Genomic DNA, 23,146 nt, shown 5'->3' with positions numbered 1-23,146 from the left:
TGCACATTAATTCCTGTGAGCAAATTGGAGATCTGGACCAGTGAATAATCTGGATAAATTCCTATAGTATACTACTTTCTCTTGCACCTTACATTTTTATACAACATATTTAACTATTTATGAATGCCTTTCAAACCAGAAAACACAATTGTATCTTCATAGCTTGGTTGGGTTAAATTTAGGCTTTGTAGCCTTCTCTCACAGCATTACCGTCCACTTCCTAAACTCTTTGTTTGGCTGAAGCCAGCGAAGGGGGAGGATCCTCTACAGAGGCGAAAAAAGAGACCGAACATCCATTGCGCCCCAAGCGAAACATTGAAAACCTCATCCCTCTGTGTTCAATACGCCACATGTGTGTACTGGTTAACGTTTTAAAGCGTACTGAACGGCGGATTGAAGCTGGTTGAAGTTGCTGATGCTGCTTTGCACCCCCAAACCGCTAACAAAAAGAGAGACCTAGGGATTTGCATATAGTTACATTGAATATTCACAGCAAACTGAAGCAACAATCTAATTTTATTTCTGAAAGTCGCATTCTCAAAATAAACCGATATCTTCGCCTGATTTAGCCTACTGCGGCTCGCATCCTGCCACACTCTCCCTTCCAGCTCTATCTAAGCATCCATATTTTTTGTTCATCCCTGTGTGGGGGTATAGGGAGTGGCAACCTGATAAATCAACCGATCCGCGGACCCCTCTCTAGGAAAAAAGCAAGTTCGCCGCTTTTTGGACACGTTTATGCGTAAATTGGATATAAAAAGGTAAGCGTTTCGTTCTTGCATTTTTATCGTTTAAGGGATTTGTTGAGCTCAAGTAGAAATACACACCGCGCTGCAGTGGGTATAACAATAGAAAAACATTTGCGTTGTATGTTATCGGGTGCACCTCATGTCACGGAAATATATAAATTCGCAATATAATTGTGTAAACAGCAACAATGTATTCAACAAGCTTAGCAGACAGCCATGTGTCATTTAACAGCCCAATGGTCCTATGTTTAGAGCATCAAATTGTAACATTGTAGCCTAGCTCTACTGCACTGTCATATAGCAGGCTACATGTAGCAACTTCGCATTGTCAAGTATATAGCCCCCTCGCAGAGCTGTCATAAAACTGCCCCGAGAAAATATTCTAAAAGGATTTAAGCCTTGCCCTATTGCGAAAAACCACATACAAATTGATGTCGATACATGAGTAAACTGAATGGTGCTGATACTGTGAAAGCACTATTGCATTTTTCAGACATCTCATCTCGATAACCAGCATAAATGCGAGATGTGGTGCTAGAATAGTGATGTAACGTTGTCATGAATTACATATTATAGTTGGAGAGATGTAAAATATTTGTCTTGAAGGCCATGCATGCAACTGAGAATACAGCTGATCAGGTCTCAGTGTTTCGGCAAGCAGCCTGGCCTCAACGACTAGATGTAACATAGTAAATGTAAATCTGTGAGTAGTATAATTTGTTATGTTTGGTATGGTTACATAAAACAGGTTACTTAAAAAGGATGCTTTAGGATTTTGGCGATGAGGCCTTTCCTCATAGTCATATTAACTCATGGATACCATTTTTATATCTCTGTGTCCAGTATGAAGGAAGTTAGTAGTTTCTTGAGCCGATGTTAACTACTGTTAGCGCAATGACTGGTAGCGCAGATACCCGTAGACTTCCAGTCATTGTGCTAACTGTGCTGAGCAATTGTGCTTGCACTTGTTAGGAACATCCTTTAAACGGCACACAGAGACATAAAAATGGTATCCACACGTTCATCTGACTCTGGGAAAGTAGGTAAAGGGCCTCATCGCCAAAATCTTGAAGTATCCCTTTAAGCCAGTATGAGAGGATGGATGGGCGTATAACATTTACATTACATTTAAGTCATTTAGCAGATGCTCTTATCCAGAGCGACTTACAAGTATAACCTGAACGTCTAGCAACCCAAAGGTTTTTATATTTTATTATTAACTTTTATTTATTCAGGGTAGCCCAAGTGAGACCAATGGTGCCCTGAATAACAAATTGTTCACACAAACAGGAAAATAAATTAAGTTTAAAATAAAACAACCTCAACACCACAATTTCAACAAATAAACCACTACAATCAATCAAAACACCTGCAATGCATAGTGAAGTCCTTCAATATCATAGTCCTAAACTGCCCTAGCGGTACCAGGGAATCGAGATGCAAGGAATTTTGTAGGTTACTCCAACAATGGGGGCATTAAAACTAAAGGAGTATTTACCAAAATTGGTCAAGACCACATGACCTCAAGAGTTCCTGCGAGCCAGTTTGGTAGCACATTCTTTTATGTTATCAACGAAGTTAGGTAAGTTAGAAGCTTGTGTAGTAGAGCTTTGTAAACAAAAAGGGAATAATGAAGTGATCTACAGGAATTTAATGAGGACAACCAACCTTTTGATACAGCATTCAGTATTGAGTATTAAAACTGTCACCTTTGATAAATCGAAAGGCGCTATAGTAGACAGCATCCAATGATTTAAGAGTAGTGGCTGCTGCAATCTGGTAAATGGTGTCACCATAATCAATAACTGTCAGGAAAGTTGACTGTACAATCTGCTTCCTGCTATTTAGAAAGAGGCCAGATCTATTTGTAAAAAAGAAGCCCACTTTAAATCATATCTTTTTAACTAGCTCATCCATACATTTTTTTAAACATCAAGTCTTTGTCAATCTAAATGCTCAGATATTTATAGGCGGGCCCCCAATCGATGAGGGAACCATCCAATTAGTAAATATGTAGTTCATCTGATTTTTAAAAATTTAATTGCGAGTATTAGAGAACAACATATACTGAGTCTTGCTTGCATTAAGTACACGTTTTAAACCAACCAGGGCTTTCCGTTTGCTATGTCTACCCTTGAGTCCAGGTTGCAGCAAGGCCTAGCTACTAGCCACCCTAATCCTTACAGTAGTCTAATAACCAACCAACACTATTTAATACATAAGCCTAGGTTATTCATTTAGAATGTATGCATAACCAAAGACAATACCAATGTTTCTTTCTGTCAGTGAATATTCTTGAAATACATATTTTAGCCTTGTGACACATTTAACTCCATGTGTATTTATTCACCATCAACACACTTGAAACAATAAACTGGACTTACTAAGTCCAGTAGACTCAGCAACATAGATGATTAACCCAAATCACAAATATTGTTTTCTGATCTATAGATAGGCTATTTGTTTGAACAGGGACCACTCAACTATTTCAATTTGTATACAGTAGTATAGTATAGGCTACACTAGGTACACCTTGACATGGCTTGACTTGTACACCGAAAGGGCATAGACCCTCTGCTTTTTAAAAGGGCTGGAGTGTTCAACAAGAAAACTCAGCTAGCACAGAATGTTCTGGGAACCAACATTTGTTAGCTGCGAAGCCTTTGCGATATCATAACCACCATCGATAAGAGACAATACTGTGCAGCTGTATTCATCGACCTGGCCAAGGCTTTCAACGATATCAATCACCACCATTCTTATCGGCAGACTCAACAGCCTTGGTTTCTCAAATGACTGCCTCGCCTGGTTCACCAACTACTTCTCAGACAGAGTTCAATGTGTCAAATCGGAAGGCCTGTTGTCCGGACCTCTGGCAGTCTATGGGGGTGCCACAGGGTTTAATTCTCGGGCCGACTCTTATCTCTGTATACATCAATGTCGCTCTTGCTGCTGGTGATTCTCTGATCCACCTCTACGCAGACCACACCATTCTGTATACTTCTGGCCCTTCTTTGGACACTGTGTTAACTAACCTCCAGACGAGCTTCAATGCCATACAACTCTCCTTCCGCAGCCTCCAACTGCTCTTAAATGCAAGTAAAACTAAATGCATGCCTAGGTGTCTGGTTAGACTGTAAACTCTCCTTCCCGACTCACATTAAGCATCTCCAATCCAAAATTAAATCTAGAACCTGCTTCCTATTTCACAACAAAGCATCCTTCACTCATGCTGCCAAACATACCCTCGTAAAACTGACCATCCTTAACTTCGGCGATGTCATTTACAAAATAGCCTCCCAACACTCTACTCAGCTAATTGGATGCAGTCTATCACAGTGCCATTCGTTTTGTCACCAAAGCCCCATATACTACCCACCACTGCGACCTGTATGCTCTCGTTGGCAGGCCCTCGATTCATATTCGTCGCCAAACCCACTGGCTCCGGGTCATTTACATTTACATTTACATTTAAGTCATTTAGCAGACGCTCTTATCCAGAGCGACTTACAAATTGGTGAATTCACCTTCTGACATCCAGTGGAACAGCCACTTTACAATAGTGCATCTAAATCATTAAGGGGGGGTGGTGAGAAGGATTACTTATCCTATCCTAGGTATTCCTTGAAGAGGTGGGGTTTCAGGTGTCTCCGGAAGGTGGTGATTGACTCCGCTGTCCTGGCGTCGTGAGGGAGTTTGTTCCACCATTGGGGGGCCAGAGCAGCGAACAGTTTTGACTGGGCTGAGCGGGAACTGTACTTCCTCAATGGTAGGGAGGCGAGCAGGCCAGAGGTGGATGAACGCAGTGCCCTTGCTTGGGTGTAGGGCCTGATCAGAGCCTGGAGGTACTGCGGTGCCGTTCCCCTCACAGCTCCGTAGGCAAGCACCATGGTCTTGTAGCGGATGCGAGCTTCAACTGGAAGCCAGTGGAGAGAGCGGAGGAGCGGGGTGACGTGAGAGACTTGGGAAGGTTGAACACCAGACGGGCTGCGGCGTTCTGGATGAGTTGTAGGGGTTTAATGGCACAGGCAGGGAGCCCAGCCAACAGCGAGTTGCAGTAATCCAGACGGGAGATGACAAGTGCCTGGATTAGGACCTGCGCCGCTTCCTGTGTGAGGCAGGGTCGTACTCTGCGGATGTTGTAGAGCATGAACCTACAGGAACGGGCCACCGCCATGATGTTGGTTGAGAACGACAGGGTGTTGTCCAGGATCACGCCAAGGTTCTTAGCGCTCTGGGAGGAGGACACAATGGAGTTGTCAACCGTGATGGCGAGATCATGGAACGGGCAGTCCTTCCCCGGGAGGAAGAGCAGCTCCGTCTTGCCGAGGTTCAGCTTGAGGTGGTGATCCGTCATCCACACTGATATGTCTGCCAGACATGCAGAGATGCGATCGCCACCTGGTCATCAGAAGGGGAAAGGAGAAGATTAATTGTGTGTCGTCTGCATAGCAATGATAGGAGAGACCATGTGAGGTTATGACAGAGCCAAGTGACTTGGTGTATAGCGAGAATAGGAGAGGGCCTAGAACAGAGCCCTGGGGGACACCAGTGGTGAGAGCGCGTGGCGAGGAGACAGATTCTCGCCACGCCACCTGGTAGGAGCGACCTGTCAGGTAGGACGCAATCCAAGCGTGGGCCGCGCCGGAGATGCCCAACTCGGAGAGGGTGGAGAGGAGGATCTGATGGTTCACAGTATCGAAGGCAGCCGATAGGTCTAGAAGGATGAGAGCAGAGGAGAGAGAGTTAGCTTTAGCAGTGCGGAGCGCCTCCGTGATGCAGAGAAGAGCAGTCTCAGTTGAATGACTAGTCTTGAAACCTGACTGATTTGGATCAAGAAGGTCATTCTGAGAGAGATAGCGGGAGAGCTGGCCAAGGACGGCACGTTCAAGAGTTTTGGAGAGAAAAGAAAGAAGGGATACTGGTCTGTAGTTGTTGACATCGGAGGGATCGAGTGTAGGTTTTTTCAGAAGGGGTGCAACTCTCGCTCTCTTGAAGACGGAAGGGACGTAGCCAGCGGTCAGGGATGAGTTGATGAGCGAGGTGAGGTAAGGGAGAAGGTCCCCGGAAATGGTCTGGAGAAGAGAGGAGGGGATAGGGTCGAGCGGGCAGGTTGTTGGGCGGCCGGCCGTCACAAGAAGCGAGATTTCATCTGGAGAGAGAGGGGAGAAAGAGGTCAGAGCACAGGGTAGGGCAGTGTGAGCAGAACCAGCGGTGTCGTTTGACTTAGCAAACGAGGATCGGATGTCGTCGACCTTCTTTTCAAAATGGTTGACGAAGTCATCTGCAGAGAGGGAGGAGGGGGAGGGGGAGGAGGATTCAGGAGGGAGGAGAAGGTGGCAAAGAGCTTCCTAGGGTTAGAGGCAGATGCTTGGAATTTAGAGTGGTAGAAAGTGGCTTTAGCAGCAGAGACAGAGGAGGAAAATGTAGAGAGGAGGGAGTGAAAGGATGCCAGGTCCGCAGGGAGGCGAGTTTTCCTCCATTTCCGCTCGGCTGCCCGGAGCTCTGTTCTGTGAGCTCGCAATGAGTCATCGAGCCACGGAGCGGGAGGGGAGGACCGAGCCGGCCTGGAGGATAGGGGACATAGAGAGTCAAAGGATGCAGAAAGGGAAGTGAGGAGGGTTGAGGAGGCAGAATCAGGAGAAAGGTTGGAGAAGGTATGAGCAGAGGGAAGAGATGATAGGATGGAAGAGGAAAGAGTAGCGGGGGAGAGAGAGCGAAGGTTGGGACGGCGCGATACCATCCGAGTAGGGGCAGTGTGGGAAGTGTTGGATGAGAGCGAGAGGGAAAAGGATACAAGGTAGTGGTCGGAGACTTGGAGGGGAGTTGCAGTGAGGTTAGTGGAAGAACAGCATCTAGTAAAGATGAGGTCGAGCGTATTGCCTGCCTTGTGAGTAGGGGGAAGGTGAGAGGGTGAGGTCAAAGAGGAGAGGAGTGGAAAGAAGGAGGCAGAGAGGAATGAGTCAAAGGTAGACGTGGGGAGGTTAAAGTCGCCCAGGACTGTGAGAGGTGAGCCGTCCTCAGGAAAGGAGCTTATCAAGGCATCAAGCTCATTGATGAACTCTCCGAGGGAACCTGGAGGGCGATAAATGATAAGGATGTTAAGCTTGAAAGGGCTGGTAACTGTGACAGCATGGAATTCAAAGGAGGCGATAGATAGATGGGTAAGGGGAGAGAGAGAGAATGACCACTTGGGAGAGATGAGGATCCCGGTGCCACCACCCCGCTGACCAGAAGCTCTCGGGGTGTGCGAGAACACGTGGGCGGACGAAGAGAGCAGTAGGAGTAGCAGTGTTATCTGTGGTGATCCATGTTTCCGTCAGTGCCAGGAAGTCGAGGGACTGGAGGGAGGCATAGGCTGAGATGAACTCTGCCTTGTTGGCCGCAGATCGGCAGTTCCAGAGGCTACCGGAGACCAGGAACTCCACGTGGGTCGTGCGCGCTGGGACCACCAGATTAGGGTGGCCGCGGCCACGCGGTGTGGAGCGTTTGTATGGTCTGTGCAGAGAGGAGAGAACAGGGATAGATAGACACATAGTTAACAGGGTACAGAAGAGGCTACGCTAATGCAAAGGAGATTGGAATGACAAGTGGACTACACGTCTCGAATGTTCAGAAAGTTAAGCTTACGTAGCAAGAATCTTATTGACTAAAATGATTGAAATGATACAGTACTGCTGGAGTAGGCTAGCTGGTAGTGGCTGCGATGTTGACACTACACTAATCAAGTCGTTCCGTCGAGTGTAATAGTTTCTACAGTGCTGCTATTCGGGGCTAGCTGGCTAGCTAGCAGGTTAATTGCGTTACGTTACTTTAAAAGAACGACAATAGCTGGCTAGCTAACCTAGAAAATCGCTCTAGGCTACACAATTGTCTTAGATACAAAGACGGCTATGTAGCTAGCTAGCTACGATCAAACAAAACAAACCGTTGTACTGTAATAGTTACTACAGTGCTGCTATTCGGGGGCTAGCTGGCTAGCTACGTTACAAGAACGACAATAGCTGGCCAGCTAACCTAGAAAATCGCTCTAGGCTACACAATTGTCTTAGATACAAAGACGGCTATGTAGCTAGCTAGCTACGATCAAACAAAACAAACCGTTGTACTGTAATAGTTACTACAGTGCTGCTATTCGGGGGCTAGCTGGCTAGCTACGTTAGAAGAACGACAATAGCTGGCCAGCTAACCTAGAAAATCGCTCTAGACTACACAATTGTCTTAGATACAAAGACGGCTATGTAGCTGGCTAGCTACGATCAAACAAATCAAACCGTTGTACTGTAATGAAGTGAAATGAAAATGTGATACTACCTGTGGAGTGACGCGGAATGTTGACCGGGTAGTTGGAGTTCAATTCGGTAGAGGTTGGCTAGCTGTTGGCTAGCTAGCTAGCAGCATTTCCTACGTTAAGGACGACAAATAGCTGGCTAGCTAACCTCGGTAAATTAAGATAATCACTCTAAGTCTACACACTCTAAACTGCACAATTATCTTGGATACGAAGACAGCGAAGACAACTATGTAGCTAGCTGACACTACGCTAATCGAGTCGTTCAGTTGAGTGTAATAGTTTCTACAGTGCTAGTGGACAGTGGATGTTAGCTAGCTGCTTAGCTAGCTGCTGGGCAGATACGTTAGGACGACGAAATACGATAATTATGCAATTGTCGTTGATACAAAGACGGCTATGTAGCTGGCTAAGAAGAAATTGCTAAGATTAGACAAATCAAACCGTTGTACTATAACGAAATGTAATGAAAAGTTATACTACCTGCGGACCGAAGTGTAGATGCGACCGCTCGCTCCAACCGGAACCGGATTACCGGATCTATAAGTCTTTGCTAGGTAAAGCCCCGCCTTATCCCAGCTCACTGGTCACCATAGCAGCACCCACCCATAGCACGCACTCCAGCAGGTATATTTCACTGGTCACCCCCAAAGCCAATTTCTCCTTTGGCCGCCTTTCCTTCCAGTTCTCTGCTGCCAATGATTGGAACGAATTGCAAAAATCACTGAAGCTGGAGACCCATATCTCCCTCACTAACATTAAGCACCAGCTGTCAGAGCAGCTCACAGATCACTGCACCTGTACATAGCCCATCTGTAAATAGCCCATCCAACTACCTCATCCCCATACTGTTCTTTTTTTTGCTCCTTTGCACACCAGTATCTCTACTTGCACATTCATCTTCTGCACATCTATCACTCCAGTGTTTAATTTCTAAATTGTAATTATTTCGCCACTATGGCCTATTTATTGCCTTACCTCCCTTATCTTACCTCATTTTTACACACTGAATATATACTTTTTTCCTCTATTGTTGTTATTGACTGTATGTTTGTTTATTCCATGTGTAACTCTGTTGTTGTTGTTTGTGTTGCACTGCTTTACTTTATCTTGGCCAGGTCACAGTTGCAAATGAGAACTTGTTCTCAACTAGCCTACCTGGTTAAATAAAGGTGAAAAATATATACAGACAGATGAAGCTATCATCATCACTAAGACATTGATTCCTCCACTCATCTCCACAGCTAAAATGGAGAGGTATTGCCACCATTCCGACTTCTAGTGCCTCAAACCGAAAGCCTTAATCCCTGCACTTCTCCCTGTACATGATGAACATGCTGAAGTCCAGTGGACTGAAGATCCCTGGCAGGGGCCCAAAGCACTCCCCTGGCCCTGTGGGACGAACCTCTGCTGGGGGGTCCGCTTCCGGCACTGTGGGCCAGAAAGACAGTAAGTCACTTCTTCATTCCTCAAGACTTCCTCTAGACTCTCAGGAAGAGATCTGATTTCCTATCGCTTAGCCTATCAATCTTTGTGGAATTTCATCATTGGAAATGACAAGAAATTCCTTGATTATTGTAATTGATTGTTTGTTAGTTTTCAGGGCCCTGAGTTGTTTCTGGTCAGCTGTGGTCAGTAAAAACTCAGGGCCCTAGGTACATTATTATGCTTTAGGTCAACAGTTTTCAAACTTCTTTGGTTAATGTAGCCCCAATCACATTTTGCTCTGCCCAAAGTACCCCCTAATGTGCAATTGATCTTTAGGCCTATATTCTTATGAGTCTTTCGAAGAACCCCTTGTGGATAGGCCCGGTACCAGTCAGAGTTTAAAAAAATATATATTTATTTTATCTTTTTTTTAGCAGGGAGTCACCATTGAGACCAATGTTTCTTTTTCAAGGGAGTCCTGCATATACAATTTCATAGAAATAAAACACAGACAAACATAAATGTACACAAAACACTATCACCTAAAACAAACAAATTCTTAATTATAAAATTCCTCTGTCCACTCTCTAAACTGCCACAGGGACACTAAGGCTTCTATGTGTACTGTTTTTTGGTGATTATTCCAAACATACGGAGCATAAAAACTAAAGGGCGATTTAGCTCACTTTGAAGACACCAAAGGAGTCTCCAGAGTTAACCAACCATTGTGACCAGGTTTGATAACTTCACTATTAAGATTTAAAATTACAAGTTAAGTCGGAAGCTTGTGGAGTAGGGCTTTGTAAAAAAAGAAGAAGAAGAGTGTAATGATGTGACTTCAAAGAGGTCCAGCCAAAGAATATAGTGACGAGTAATAAAACTACTGTGATAAAAACGAAAAGCGCTATTGAAGAAACGGGATCCAGCAGTTTAAGAGTAGAGGCAGTTGCACTTTGATAAATAGTATCACCAAAATCAAGAACAGGTAGACAGGTTTACTGCAAAATCTGCTTCCTGCTGACTAGAGAGAGACAAGATCTATTTCTGTAAAACAAATCCCACTTTAAATCTTAGTTTCTTAACAAGCTCATTTGTATGTTGTTTTAAACGATAAATCATTGTCAATCCAAATACCAAGGTATTTGTATGCAGAGACTCATTAGATTATAGAACCATCCAATGCATGAAGATGTAATCCATCTGAGACAATCTTAATGAGAACTTGAAAGCAACATTTATTTAGTTTTACCCGTATTAAGCATGAGTTTTAAATCAGTTAGGGTTTTCTGCACAGCTGCAACAATTGTACTGTAACCTTGTCACAGCAAGGTCAGTAGTCGGGACAATTGCGTGCACAATAGTATAATCTTTAAATAGATTAAATGTACAACTTGTGTTAAACATTTGTTCCCCCCTTTTTCTCCTCAATTTCGTGGTATTCTATTGGTAGTTAGTCTTGTCTCATCGCTGCAACTCCCATACGGACTCGGGAGAGGCGAAGGTCGAGAGCCGTGCGCCCTCCGAAACACAACCCAACCAAGCGGCACTGCTTCTTGACACAAAGCCAACTTAACCCGGAAACCAGCCCCACCAATGTGTCGGAGAAAACACGGTACACCTGGTGACCGTGTCAGCATGCAATGCGCCCAGCCCGCAACAGGAGTCGCTAGTGCGCGATGGGACAAGGACATCCCTGCCGGCCAAACCCTCCCCTAACCCGGACGATGATGGGCCAATTGTGAACCGCCCCAAGGGTCTTCCGGTCGCGGCAAGAAGCAGTGCCGCTTGGTTGGGTTGTGTTTCGGAGGACGCACGCCTCTCAACCTTCGCCTCTCCCTAGTCCGTACGGGAGTTGCAGCAATGAGACAAGAAAAAGGGGAAAAAATGTAGAGCAGGCGTCAGAGCCCAGGCCAAATGAGGACAACTTGTTCAGTAAAATAGCATGATCAACAGTATCAAACACTTTTGACAGGTCCACAAACAAGGCAGCGCAATTTATTTTAGCATCCAACTCATTGACAATATCATTAACAACTGATGTGGTTGCTGTGATAGCGCTGTGCCCTGACCTAAACCCAGATTGATTTATATTAAAAATACCATGCTCAGAAGAATAAGAGCGAAGTTGATTATTTACCAAAGATTCTAAATTCTTAGCTAGACATGGCAACCTGGAGATGGGACGATAATGATTAAGATCACTACTATCTCAGCTAGAGGTCGACCGATTAATCGTAATGGCCGATTAATTAGGGCCGATTTCAAGTTTTGATAACAATTGGAAATCTGTATTTTTGGACACCGATTTGGCCTATTTATTTATTTTTACACACCTTTATTTAACTAGGCAAGTCAGTTAGGAACACATTCTTATTTTCAATGACGGCCTAGGAACGGTGGGTTAACTGCCTCGTTCAGGGGCAGAACGACAGATTTTCACCTTGTCAGCTCGGGGGATTCAATCTTGCAACCTTACAGTTAACTAGTCCAACGCTCTAACCACCTGATTATATTGCACTCCACGAGGAGCTTGCCTGTTACGCAAATGCAGTAAGGTAAGTTGCTAGCTAGCATTAAACATATCTTATAAAAAACAATCAATCAATCATAATCACTAGTTAACTACACATGGTTGTTGATATTACTAGATTATCTAGCGTGTCCTGCATTGCAGATAATCGATGTGGTGCATATCGTTGCTCCAATGTGTATCTAACCATGAACATCAATGCCTTTCTTAAAATCAATACACAGAAGTATATACACCGCTCAAAAAAATAAAGAGAACACTAAAATAAAACAAATACTTTTTTAAAAATACTTTTTTCTTCACATAGTTGAATGTGCTGACAACAAAATCACATGAAAAATGATCAATGGAAATCAAATTTATCAATCCATGGAGGTCAGGATTTGGAGTCACACTCAAAATTAAAGTGGAAAACCACACTACAGGCGGATCCAATTTTGATGTAATGTCCTTAAAACAAGTCAAAATTAGGCTCAGTAGTGTGTGTGGCCTCCACGTGCCTGTATGACCTCCCTACAACGCCTGGGCATGCTCCTGGTGAGGTGGCGGATGGTCTCCTGAGGGATCTCCTCCCAGACCTGGACTAAAGCATCCGCCAACTCCTGGACAGTCTGTGGTGCAACGTGGAGTTGGTGGATGGAGCGAGACATGATGTCCCAGATGTGCTTAATTGGATTCAGGTCTGGGGAACGGGCGGGCCTGTCCATAGCATCAATGCCTTCCTCTTGCAGGAACTGCTGACACACTCCAGCCACATGAGGTCTAGCATTGTCTTGCATTAGGAGGAACCCAGGGCCAACCGCACCAGCATATGGTCTCACAAGGGGTCTGAGGATCTCATCTCGGTACCTAATGGCAGTCAGGCTACCTCTGGCGAGCACATGGAGGGCTGTGCGGCCCCCCAAAGAAATGCCATCCCTCACCATGACCCACCGCCAAACCGGTCATGCTGGAGGATGTTGCAGGCAGCAGGACTGCTGCGTCTCCAGACTCTGTCACGTCTGTCACGTCTGCTCAGTGTGAACCTGCTTTCATCTGTGAAGAGCACAGGGCGCTAGTTGCGAATTTGCCAATCTTGGTGTTCTCAGGCAAATGCCAAACGTCCTGCACGGTGTTGGGCTGTAAGCACAACACCCACCTGTGGACGTCGGGCCCTCATACCACCCTCATGGAGTCTGTTTCTGACCGTTTGAGCAGACACATGCACATTTGTGGCCAGCTGGAGGTCATTTTGCAGGGCTCTGGCAGTGCTCTTCCTGCTCCTCCATACACAAAGGCGGAGGTAGCGGTCCTGCTGCTGGGTTGTTGCCCTCCTACGGCCTCCTCCACGTCTCCTGATGTACTGGCCTGTCTCCTGGTAGCGCCTCCATGCTCTGGACACTATGCTGACAGACACAGCAAACCTTCTTGCCACAGCTCGCATTGATGTTCCATCCTGGATGAGCTGCACTACCTGAGCCACTTGTGTGGGTTGTAGACTCCTTCTCATGCTACCACTAGAGTGAAAGCACCGCCAGCATTCAAAAGTGTCCAAAACATCAGCCAGGAAGCATAGGAACTGAGAAGTGGTCTGTGGTCACCACCTGCAGAACCACTCCTTTATTGGGGGTGTCTTGCTAATTGCCTATAATTTCCACCTATTGCCTATTCCATTTGCACAACAGCATGTGAAATTTATTGTCAATCAGTGTTGCTTCCTAAGTGGACAGTTTGATTTTACAGAAGTGTGATTTACTTGGAGTTACATTGTGTTGTTTAAGTGTTCCCTTTATTTTTTTGAGCAGTGTATTTTTAAACCTGCATATTTAGCTAAAAGAAATCCAGGTTAGCAGGCAATGTTAACTAGGTGAAATTGTGTCACTTCTCTTGCGTTCATTGCACGCAGAGTCAGTGTATATTCAACAGTTTGGGCCGCCTAATTTGTCAGAATTTTACGTAATTATGACGTAAGGTTGTGCAATGTAACAGGAATAGTTAGACTAATGGATGCCACCCCTTAGATACAATATTAGATAAAATATTGAACGGTTCCGTATGTCACTGAAAGAATAAACGTCTTGTTTTCGAGATGATAGTTTCTGGATATGACCATATTAATGACCTAAGGCTCGTATTTCTGTGTGTTATTATGTTATAACTAAGTCTATGATTTGATAGAGCAGTCTGACTGAGCGGTGGTAGGCAGCGGCAGGCTCGTTAGCATTAATTCAAACAGCACTTTCGTGCGGTTTGCCAGCAGCTCTTCGTTGTGCGTCAAGCATTGTGCTGTTTATGACTTCAAGCCTATCAACTCCCGAGATTAGGCTGGTGTAATTGATGTGAAATGGCTAGCTGGTTAGCGGGTTGAGCGCTAATAGCGTTTCAAACGTCACTCGCTCTGAGACTTGGAGTAGTTGTTCCACTTGCTCTGCATGGGTAATGCTGCTTCGAGGGTGGCTGTTGTCGTTGTGTTCCTGGTTCGAGCCCAGGGAGGAGCGAGGAGAGGGACGGAAGCTATACTGTTACACTGGCAATACTAAAGTGCCTTATAAGAACATCCAATAGTCAAAGGTTAATGAAATACAAATGGTATAGAGAGAGAGTCCTATAATTCCTATAATAACGACAACCTAAAACTTCTTACCTGGGAATATTGGAAGACTCATGTTAAAAGGAACCACCAGCTTTCATATGTTCTCATGTTCTGAGCAAGAAACATTAGCTTTCTTACATAGCACATATTGCACTTTTACTTTCTTCTCCAACACTTTGTTTTTGCATTATTTAAACCAAATTGAACATGTTTAATTATTTATATGAGGTTAAATTGATTGTATTGATGTAATATATTAAGTTAAAATAAGTGTTAATTCAGTATTGTTGTAATTGTCATTATTACAAATAAATGTAAAAAAATTGGCCGATTTAATCGGTATCGGCTTTTTTTTGGCCCTCCTCCAATAATTGGTATCGGCGTTGAAAAATCATAATCGGTCGACCTCTAATCTCTGCCCTTATGGAGTGGCAGCACATAAACTGTTTTCCATACTTTTGAAATATTTCCTGATAACATTGTTTGATTTAAGATAAGGGTTACTGAGCCAGCAATGATGGGGGCAGCACACTTGAGCAAACCCTGCTCAAATTGGTCAGCCCCTAACCTATCTTTTTTTCTGTGAAATGTTAAAACTCGACTAACATATTCAGAGTCAATCTGTAACATTTCAGAATCAGAGATGAGCCCATTCTTAGCAATAGAAGGGTCAGACACTCTTCAAAAATATAGCTTGCTGAAATAAAATTACAATTAAATGCATCAATGATGTTTTTTTTGTCCGTAATGGGGCCAGAGTTTGAATTAATTTGTTGGGGCAGAGAGGAGGGAAACCCTTTAGAGATTTTACAGAATTTAGCCGGGTTCCCCTTACAATCAGAAAGAGTGGTTACATAATAATCAGATTTAGATTTTTTTTAATCAGTTTTACACATTCAGTTGCCTAAAAGATTGTCAATCTGGGCCTAAGCCTGTGTTCCTGGCCTTGACCCAGGCTACATTTCTCTCAATTAATGAGGAAACGATTATCAATGATAGTATTGAAGATATTTAGCAAAAAAAGCTTCACCAAGATCGTCTTAGTACTAAACCATATTCATGTACCATCATATATGCGGTAGAGAGGCCAATGGAACTCGACCAAAACAATAGCAATGCAAATGGAATGCGTGGGGGAAAGATGCCATGAGGGAAATATCTTGAATCTCTTCATTGCCCCCCAGCAAAATAAGCCAACATTTAGGTTATTGTTTATGTACAGTACTTCACACTATGTTGAGGTAAAAATCGGAGTATAATGCTTGTATGGATGTCAAACCCAACACATGTTCATGTCATCGTCACCAATCACTGCATTACTTAAAAAAGACTTTGACTACCACCACCGATTTATCTGTTAGCTATGCTACCAGCTAATAAGAATGGGAGTTACAATTTAGCAGTCACCTCTTCTAAACCTGAAAAGGGACTTCAAAATGTTATGCAGCGATAACAGACAAATATATCCGACTTTATGGGCCTCTTACAGTTCATCAATCATTACGGATTTTACGAAAAGCCAGTTTGGTGCACATTCAACAAATCTGATCTTACAATCTGGTGTCCATCTTCTGTGCCCCACTGTCTGCCTTCCATTGACCTGTATATCCCCCCTCAAGCCGATACCATGATGGCCCTCAAGGAACTACACTGGACTTTGTGCAACCTGGAAACCACATACAGTGGGGCAAAAAAGTATTTAGTCAGCCACCAATTGTGCAAGTTCTCCCACTTAAAAAGATGAGAGAGGCCTGTAATTTTCATCATAGGTACACTTCAACTATGACAGACAAAATGAGAAAAAAAATCCAGAAAATCACATTGTAGGATTTTTAATGAATTTATTTGCAAATTATGGTGGAAAATAAGTATTTGGTCAATAACAAAAGTTTATATCAATACTTTGTTATATACCCTTTGTTGGCAATGACAGAGGTCAAACTATTTCTGTAAGTCTTCACATGGTTTTCACACACTGTTGCTGGTATTTTGGCCCATTCCTCCATGCATATCTCCTCGAGAGCAGTGATGTTTTTGGGCTGTTGCTGGGCACCACGGACTTTCAACTCCCTCCAAAAATTTTCTATGGGGTTGAGATCTGGAAACTGGCTAGGCCACTCCAGGATCTTGAAATGCTTCTTACGAAGCCACTCCTTCGTTGCCCGGGCGGTGTGTTTGGGATCATTGTCATGCTGAAAGACCCAGCCACGTTTCATCTTCAATGCCCTTACTGATGGAAGGAGGTTTTCACTCAAAATCTCACGATACATGGTCCCATTCATTCTTTCCTTTACACGGATCAGTCATCCTGGTCCCTTTGCGCAGAAAAACAGCCCCAAAGCATGATGTTTCCACCCCCATGCTTAACAGTAGGTATGGTGTTCTTTGGATGCAACTCAGAGTTTTTACCAAAAAGTTCTATTTTGGTTTCATCTGACCATATGACATTCTCCTAATCTTCTTCTGGATCATCCAAATGCTCTCTAGCAAACTTCAGTCAGGCCTGGACATGTACTGGCTTAAGCAGGGGGACACGTCTGGCACTGCAGGATTTGAGTCCCTGGCGGCGTAGTGTGTTACTGATGGTAGGCTTTGTTACTTTGGTCCCAGCCCTCTGCAGGTCATTCACTAGGTCCCCCCGTGTGGTTCTGGGATTTTTGCTCACCGTTCTTGTGTTCATTTTGACCCCACGGGGTGAGATCTTGCGTGGAGCCCCAGATCGAGGGAGATTATCAGTGGTCTTGTATGTCTTCCATTCCCTAATAATTGCTCCCACAGTTGATTTCTTCAAACCAAGCTGCTTACCTATTGCAGATTCAGTCTTCCCAGCCTGGTGCAGGTCTACAATTTTGTTTCTGGTGTCCTTTGATAGTTCTTTGGTCTTGGTCATAGTGGAGTTTGGAGTGTGACTGTTTGAGGTTGTGGACAGGTGTCTTTTATACTGATAACAAGTTCAAACAGGTGCCATTAATACAGGTAACGAGTGGAGGACAGAGGAGCCTCTTAAAGTTACAGGTCTGTGAGAGCCAGAAATCTTGCTTGTTTGCAAATAAATTCATTCAAAATCCTACAATGTGATTTTCTGGATTTTTTTTCTTCTAATTTTTACTGTCATTGTTGAAGTGTACCTATGATGAAAATTACAGGCCTCATCTTTTTAAGTGGGAGAACTTGCACAATTGGTGGCTGACGAAATACTTTTTTGCCCCACTGTATGTACATATCTACCTCAATTACCTGGTACCCCGGCACATTAACTCAGTACTGGTACCCCGTGTATCTAGCCAAGTTATCAATACTCATCGTGTATTTATTATTTACTTTTATTATTATGTTTTTATACTTTTGTAATATTTCTATATTTGATTTCTCTCTACATTGTTGGGAAGTACCTATATGTTAGCATTTCACTGTTAGTCTATACCTGTTGTTTACGAAGCATGTGACAAATAAAATTAGATTTGAAATAATCTTAGTTATTTAATGTCAAGGCAGCACTTTTCTAGGAGGTAAGACATAAGACATTATAACATCAAAAACAGCTACATTAGACATAACATCTACAACAGCTACACAATACATTGTCTTTCAAATTATCTTTAAGAATGTTTTGAACATCTGGAACTATGGCCCTACTGCAAAAATTGCCAAACTTAACCTATATATACATTCATATACCTTTTATAACTGCTACATTCCATTATAACATGCGTCATAGGCAGCAATGTCATTGAATGATCTTTAAAACTGTTTTGAACATCTGGAACCATGCCCCCCCCCCCCCCCCTGCAAAAAAATCCAAACATAGCCTTTATAATTATTTTCTAGATTAGTGTCATTTCAGGAACAGCTGGTAGTCATAGTCATTTAGCTAATCCTACTAATTGACTGTCAGCATTTCCCACAGTGTTCATCAACCGCCTGCCTGTAGTGCACACCCACTGAATCAGGTTAGGGCTATAGTCCCATTGAGTGAATAGCTGTTTGGTCAGCACATTTCCACTTGTGTACTAAAAGCCCTGCTCTTTTTTTCCTTTTGGTTCAAGACCATTGCTGGGTTTTCTGTCGTTGATTGGTGGTATAATACAGTACATGGTCTTCCATTTATTGAGTTCCAATAGATTTTACAATAAGAAAGTAGGCCTAGATAATGTCCTGTTGTCCCTATGTTCATCCTCCTTGGAGTTCAATACCGATTTCAATTTAGAAATCCGTTGTGATTGTATATGATGGCGTACCAACATATTACGGACAACAAAATCAGGGGTGTGGTAAATTCAATTTATTTCAGTCAATTCAGGAAATAGACTGAAATTCAAATTATATTTTTTTCTCGTAAAGAAAAATTGGGGAAAATTGGCTTGAGAATTAAATTGACTAATTTAAATTGGTATGACCCCAACCCTGCTAAAATGTTTTTGTCAATCTCAGAAAAAAAATGATGTTATATTACCTCTGCTCCCAAAAGCTGCTCCCAAAATTTCTGACTTTAGAGGTCACGTCCCCGTGGACTGTCGAGAAACAAAGCATCGTTGCAGAGACAAAACTGTTCAGGAATGAGTCGCCCCTAAAGGCCTAGTTCTAGTATCTTCTTCTGTTGCCGTTTGGACTGTCCCTGAAATCTGAAGTGACAGCCCCAAAACAGTGAATGGATACCATGTTTCTTATTTTTATTTTCTTATTTTTATTTTTTCCCTTTTTTTCTCCCCGATTTCGTGGTATCTCTGGGGGCACAGAGCCACTGCGCCACCCGGGAGGCCCCCCACATGTCTTATTTTAATTAGGAAATAACATCAGTATATTATTAGGGAATCCAAAGTTATTTTCAACTTATTTGACATTATTGGACTTAAGTCTGAAAGAGTTTGGTTCTCAGAGAGATAGAAAGAGGAAAAGAGAGAGGCGGAGAGAGGGAGAAGAGAGAGGGAGTGTGAGGGGGTGTTCTAAGGAGTTGTGGTGGGGTCATTGTGTGAGGCTGGTGAATAGTGGGATTCAGATGGTTGTGGGAGGTAGCCAGGCACAATAGTGAAAGTGAGGCCTCTGTTCTTGCTCTTCCTGCTGCCTGCCTCATTTCCCCATCGATCTTCTGTTGCCACGGCAACCCAACCACTTGGACTTGCACTGCATCAGTCTTTTGGGTGCACGCTTGTTTGACTGGCTGGGACCTGGGTAGGGGGTGGGTAGGGGTCTTCTCTGTGTTGGACCAGGGCCATGCTGTTGACAAAGCTCACACATGTTACACACACATGCATGCACAAGCAGGAGTGTGCACACACACACATACAAACAACACGCACACACACTGCTACTGTAGATACTGCATTACCTCACAAATAACACCAGCACAAAAATACTGCATAGTACACATACATTACCTACACAAGCACACATTCCTGACATTGTACACATACACACATGACCTCACAGGGACATTGCCATCATAGGGAGATGTGTAAAGCTTTGTTTGGTTAAAAAAAGGTTTTGAAGGTATAATATATTTTTGTATCTATAGATTATACACTCCCTATGCCTAGTGGTTAGAGCGTTGGACTAGTAACCGGAAGGTTGCAAGTTCAAACCCCTGAGCTGACGAGGTACAAACCTGTCGTTCTGCCCCTGAACAGGCAGTTAACCCACTGTTCCTAGGCCGTCATTGAAAATAAGAATTTGTTCTTAACTGACTTGCCCAGTAAAATAAAGGTAAAATTAAAAAAAAAATGCAACATGCAACAATTTCAAAGATTTTACTGAGTTACAGTTCATATAAGGAAATCAGTCAATTGAAATAAATAAATTTGGCCATAATCTATGGATTTCACCTGACTGGGAATGCAGATATGCATCTGTTGGTCACCTTTAAAAAAAAAAAGTCTCAGAAAACCAGTCACTATCTGGTGTGACCACCATTTGCCTCATGCAGTGTGACACATCTCCTTAACATAGAGTTGATTGTGGCCTGTGGAATGTTGTCCCCCTCCTCTTCAATGGCTGTGCGAAGTTGCTGGATATTGGTGGGAACTGGAACACGCTGTCATACATGTAGATCCAGAGCATCCCAAACATGCTCAATGGGTGACATGTCTGAGTATGCAGGCCATGGAATAGCTGGGACATTTTCAGCTTCCAGGAATTCTATACAGATCTTTGTGACATTGGGCTGTGCATTATCGTGCTGAAACATGACATACTTCCGCGTTCCTAGGAAACTATGCAGTTTTTTGTTTTTTTCACGTGTTATTTCTTTCATTAGTACCCCAGGTCATCTTAGGTTTCATTACATACAGTCGAGAAGAACTACTGAATATAAGATCAGCGTCAACTCACTATCAGTACGACCAAGAATATGACTTTCGCGAAGCGGATCCTGTGTTCTGCCTTTCAACCAGGACAACGGAATGGATCCCAGCCGGCGATCCAAAAAAACGACTTCGTAAAAGAGGGAAACGAGGTGGTCTTCTGGTCAGACTACGGAGACGGGCACATCGTGCCCCACTTCCGAGCATTCTTCTCGCCAATGTCCAGTCTCTTGACAACAAGGTTGATGAAATCCAAGCAATGGTAGCATTCCAGAGGGACATCAGAGACTGTAACGTTCTTTGCGTCACGGAAACATGGCTCACTGGAGAGACGCTCTCGGATGCGGTGCAGCCAGCGGGTTTCTCCACACATCGCGCCGACAGAAACAAACACCTTTCTGGTAAGAAGAGGGGCGGGGGCGTATGCCTTATGGCTAACGAGACGTGGTGTGATCACAGAAACATACAGGAACTCAAATCCTTCTGTTCACCTGATTTAGAATTCCTCACAATCAAATGTAGACCGCATTATCTACCAAGATAATTCTCTTCGATTATAATCACAGCCGTATATATTTCCCCCCAAGCAGACACATCGATGGCTCTGAACAAACTTTATTTGGCTCTTTGCAAACTGGAATCCATACATCCTGAGGCTGCATTCATTGTTGCTGGGGATTTTAACAAGGCTAATCTGAAAACAAGACTCCCTAAAATGTATCAGCATATCGATTGCGCCACCAGGGCTGGCAAAACCTTGGATCACTGTTATTCTAACTTCCGCGACGCATACAAGGCACTGCCCCGCCCCCCTTTCGGAAAAGCTGACCACGACTCCATTTTGCTGATCCCTGTCTACAGACAGAAACTAAAACAAGAAGCTCCCACGCTGAGGTCTGTCCAACGTTGGTCCGACCAAGCTGATTCCACACTCCAAGACTGCTTCCATCACGTGGACTGGGACATGTTTCGTATTGCGTCAGGCAACAACATTGACGAATACGCTGATTCGGTGTGCGAGTTCATTAGAACGTGCGTTGAAGATATCGTTCCCATAGCAACGATTAAAACATTCCCTAACCAGAAACCGTGGACTGATGGCAGCATTCGCGTGAAACTGAAAGCGCGAACCACTGCTTTTAATCAGAGCAAGGTGACTGGTAACATGACCGACTACAAACAGTGTAGCTATTCCCTCCGTAAGGCTATCAAACAAGCTAAGCGTCAGTATAGAGACAAAGTAGAATCTCAATTCAACGGCTCAGACACAAGAGGTATGTGGCAGGGTCTACAGTCAATCACGGACTACAAGATGAAATCCAGCTCAGTCACGGACCAGGATGTCTTGCTCCCAGGCAGACTAAATAACTTTTTTGCCCGCTTTGAGGACAATACAGTGCCACTGACATGGCCTGCAACGGAAACATGCGGTCTCTCCTTCACTGCAGCCGAGGTGAGTAAAACATTTAAACGTGTTAACCCTCGCAAGGCTGCAGGCCCAGACGGCATCCCCAGCCGCGCCCTCAGAGCATGCGCAGACCAGCTGGCTGGTGTGTTTACGGACATATTCAATCAATCCCTATACCAGTCTGCTGTTCCCACATGCTTCAAGAGGGCCACCATTGTTCCTGTTCCCAAGAAAGCTAAGGTAACTGAGCTAAACGACTACCGCCCCGTAGCACTCACTTCGTCATCATGAAGTGCTTTGAGAGACTAGTCAAGGACCATATCACCTCCACCCTACCTGACACCCTAGACCCACTCCAATTTGCTTACCGCCCAAGTAGGTCCACAGACGACGCAATCTCAACCACACTGCACACTGCCCTAACCCATCTGGACAAGAGGAATACCTATGTGAGAATGCTGTTCATCGACTACAGCTCGGCATTTAACACCATAGTACCCTCCAAGCTCGTCATCAAGCTCGAGACCCTGGGTCTCGACCCCGCCCTGTGCAACTGGTTACTGGACTTCCTGACGGGCCACCCCCAGGTGGTGAGGGTAGGCAACAACATCTCCACCCCGCTGATCCTCAACACTGGGGCCCCACAAGGGTGCGTTCTGAGCCCTCTCCTGTACTCCCTGTTCACCCACGACTGCGCGGCAACACACGCCTCCAACTCAATCATCAAGTTTGCGGACGACACAACAGTGGTAGGCTTGATTACCAACAACGACGAGACGGCCTACAGGGAGAATATGTACATATTCTTTATCCCCTTACACTGTGTATAAGATATTAGTTTTGGAATTGTTAGTTAGATTACTTGTTGGTTA

The 23,146-nt window shown here is 44.1% G+C and overlaps 1 protein-coding gene across 5 annotated transcripts in view; it reads left to right on the top strand.

Annotated features, from left to right (window-relative positions):
- The first annotated feature begins 304 nt into the window (after window positions 1-304).
- clip2 (CAP-GLY domain containing linker protein 2) overlaps window positions 305-23,146 on the top strand; it is a 65,625-nt gene continuing 42,783 nt past the window's right edge. For 3 of the 5 annotated variants that reach the window (XM_064982131.1, XM_064982130.1, XM_064982129.1), the window contains exons 1-2: window positions 306-761; window positions 9,285-9,489. In XM_064982131.1, the coding sequence (XP_064838203.1) occupies window positions 9,366-9,489 (124 nt within the window). In that variant the 5' untranslated portion in view covers window positions 306-761; window positions 9,285-9,365. Of the gene's footprint in view, window positions 762-9,284; window positions 9,490-23,146 lie in introns of all 5 variants that reach the window. The other 2 variants (XM_064982128.1, XM_064982132.1) reach the window with 2 other exon arrangements.

The sequence above is a fragment of the Oncorhynchus masou genome, chromosome 12 (assembly GCF_036934945.1).
Source record: "Oncorhynchus masou masou isolate Uvic2021 chromosome 12, UVic_Omas_1.1, whole genome shotgun sequence".
In the NCBI taxonomy this organism is placed as follows: Eukaryota; Metazoa; Chordata; class Actinopteri; order Salmoniformes; family Salmonidae; genus Oncorhynchus; species Oncorhynchus masou.
This window is presented reverse-complemented; position numbering and strand designations above follow the sequence as displayed.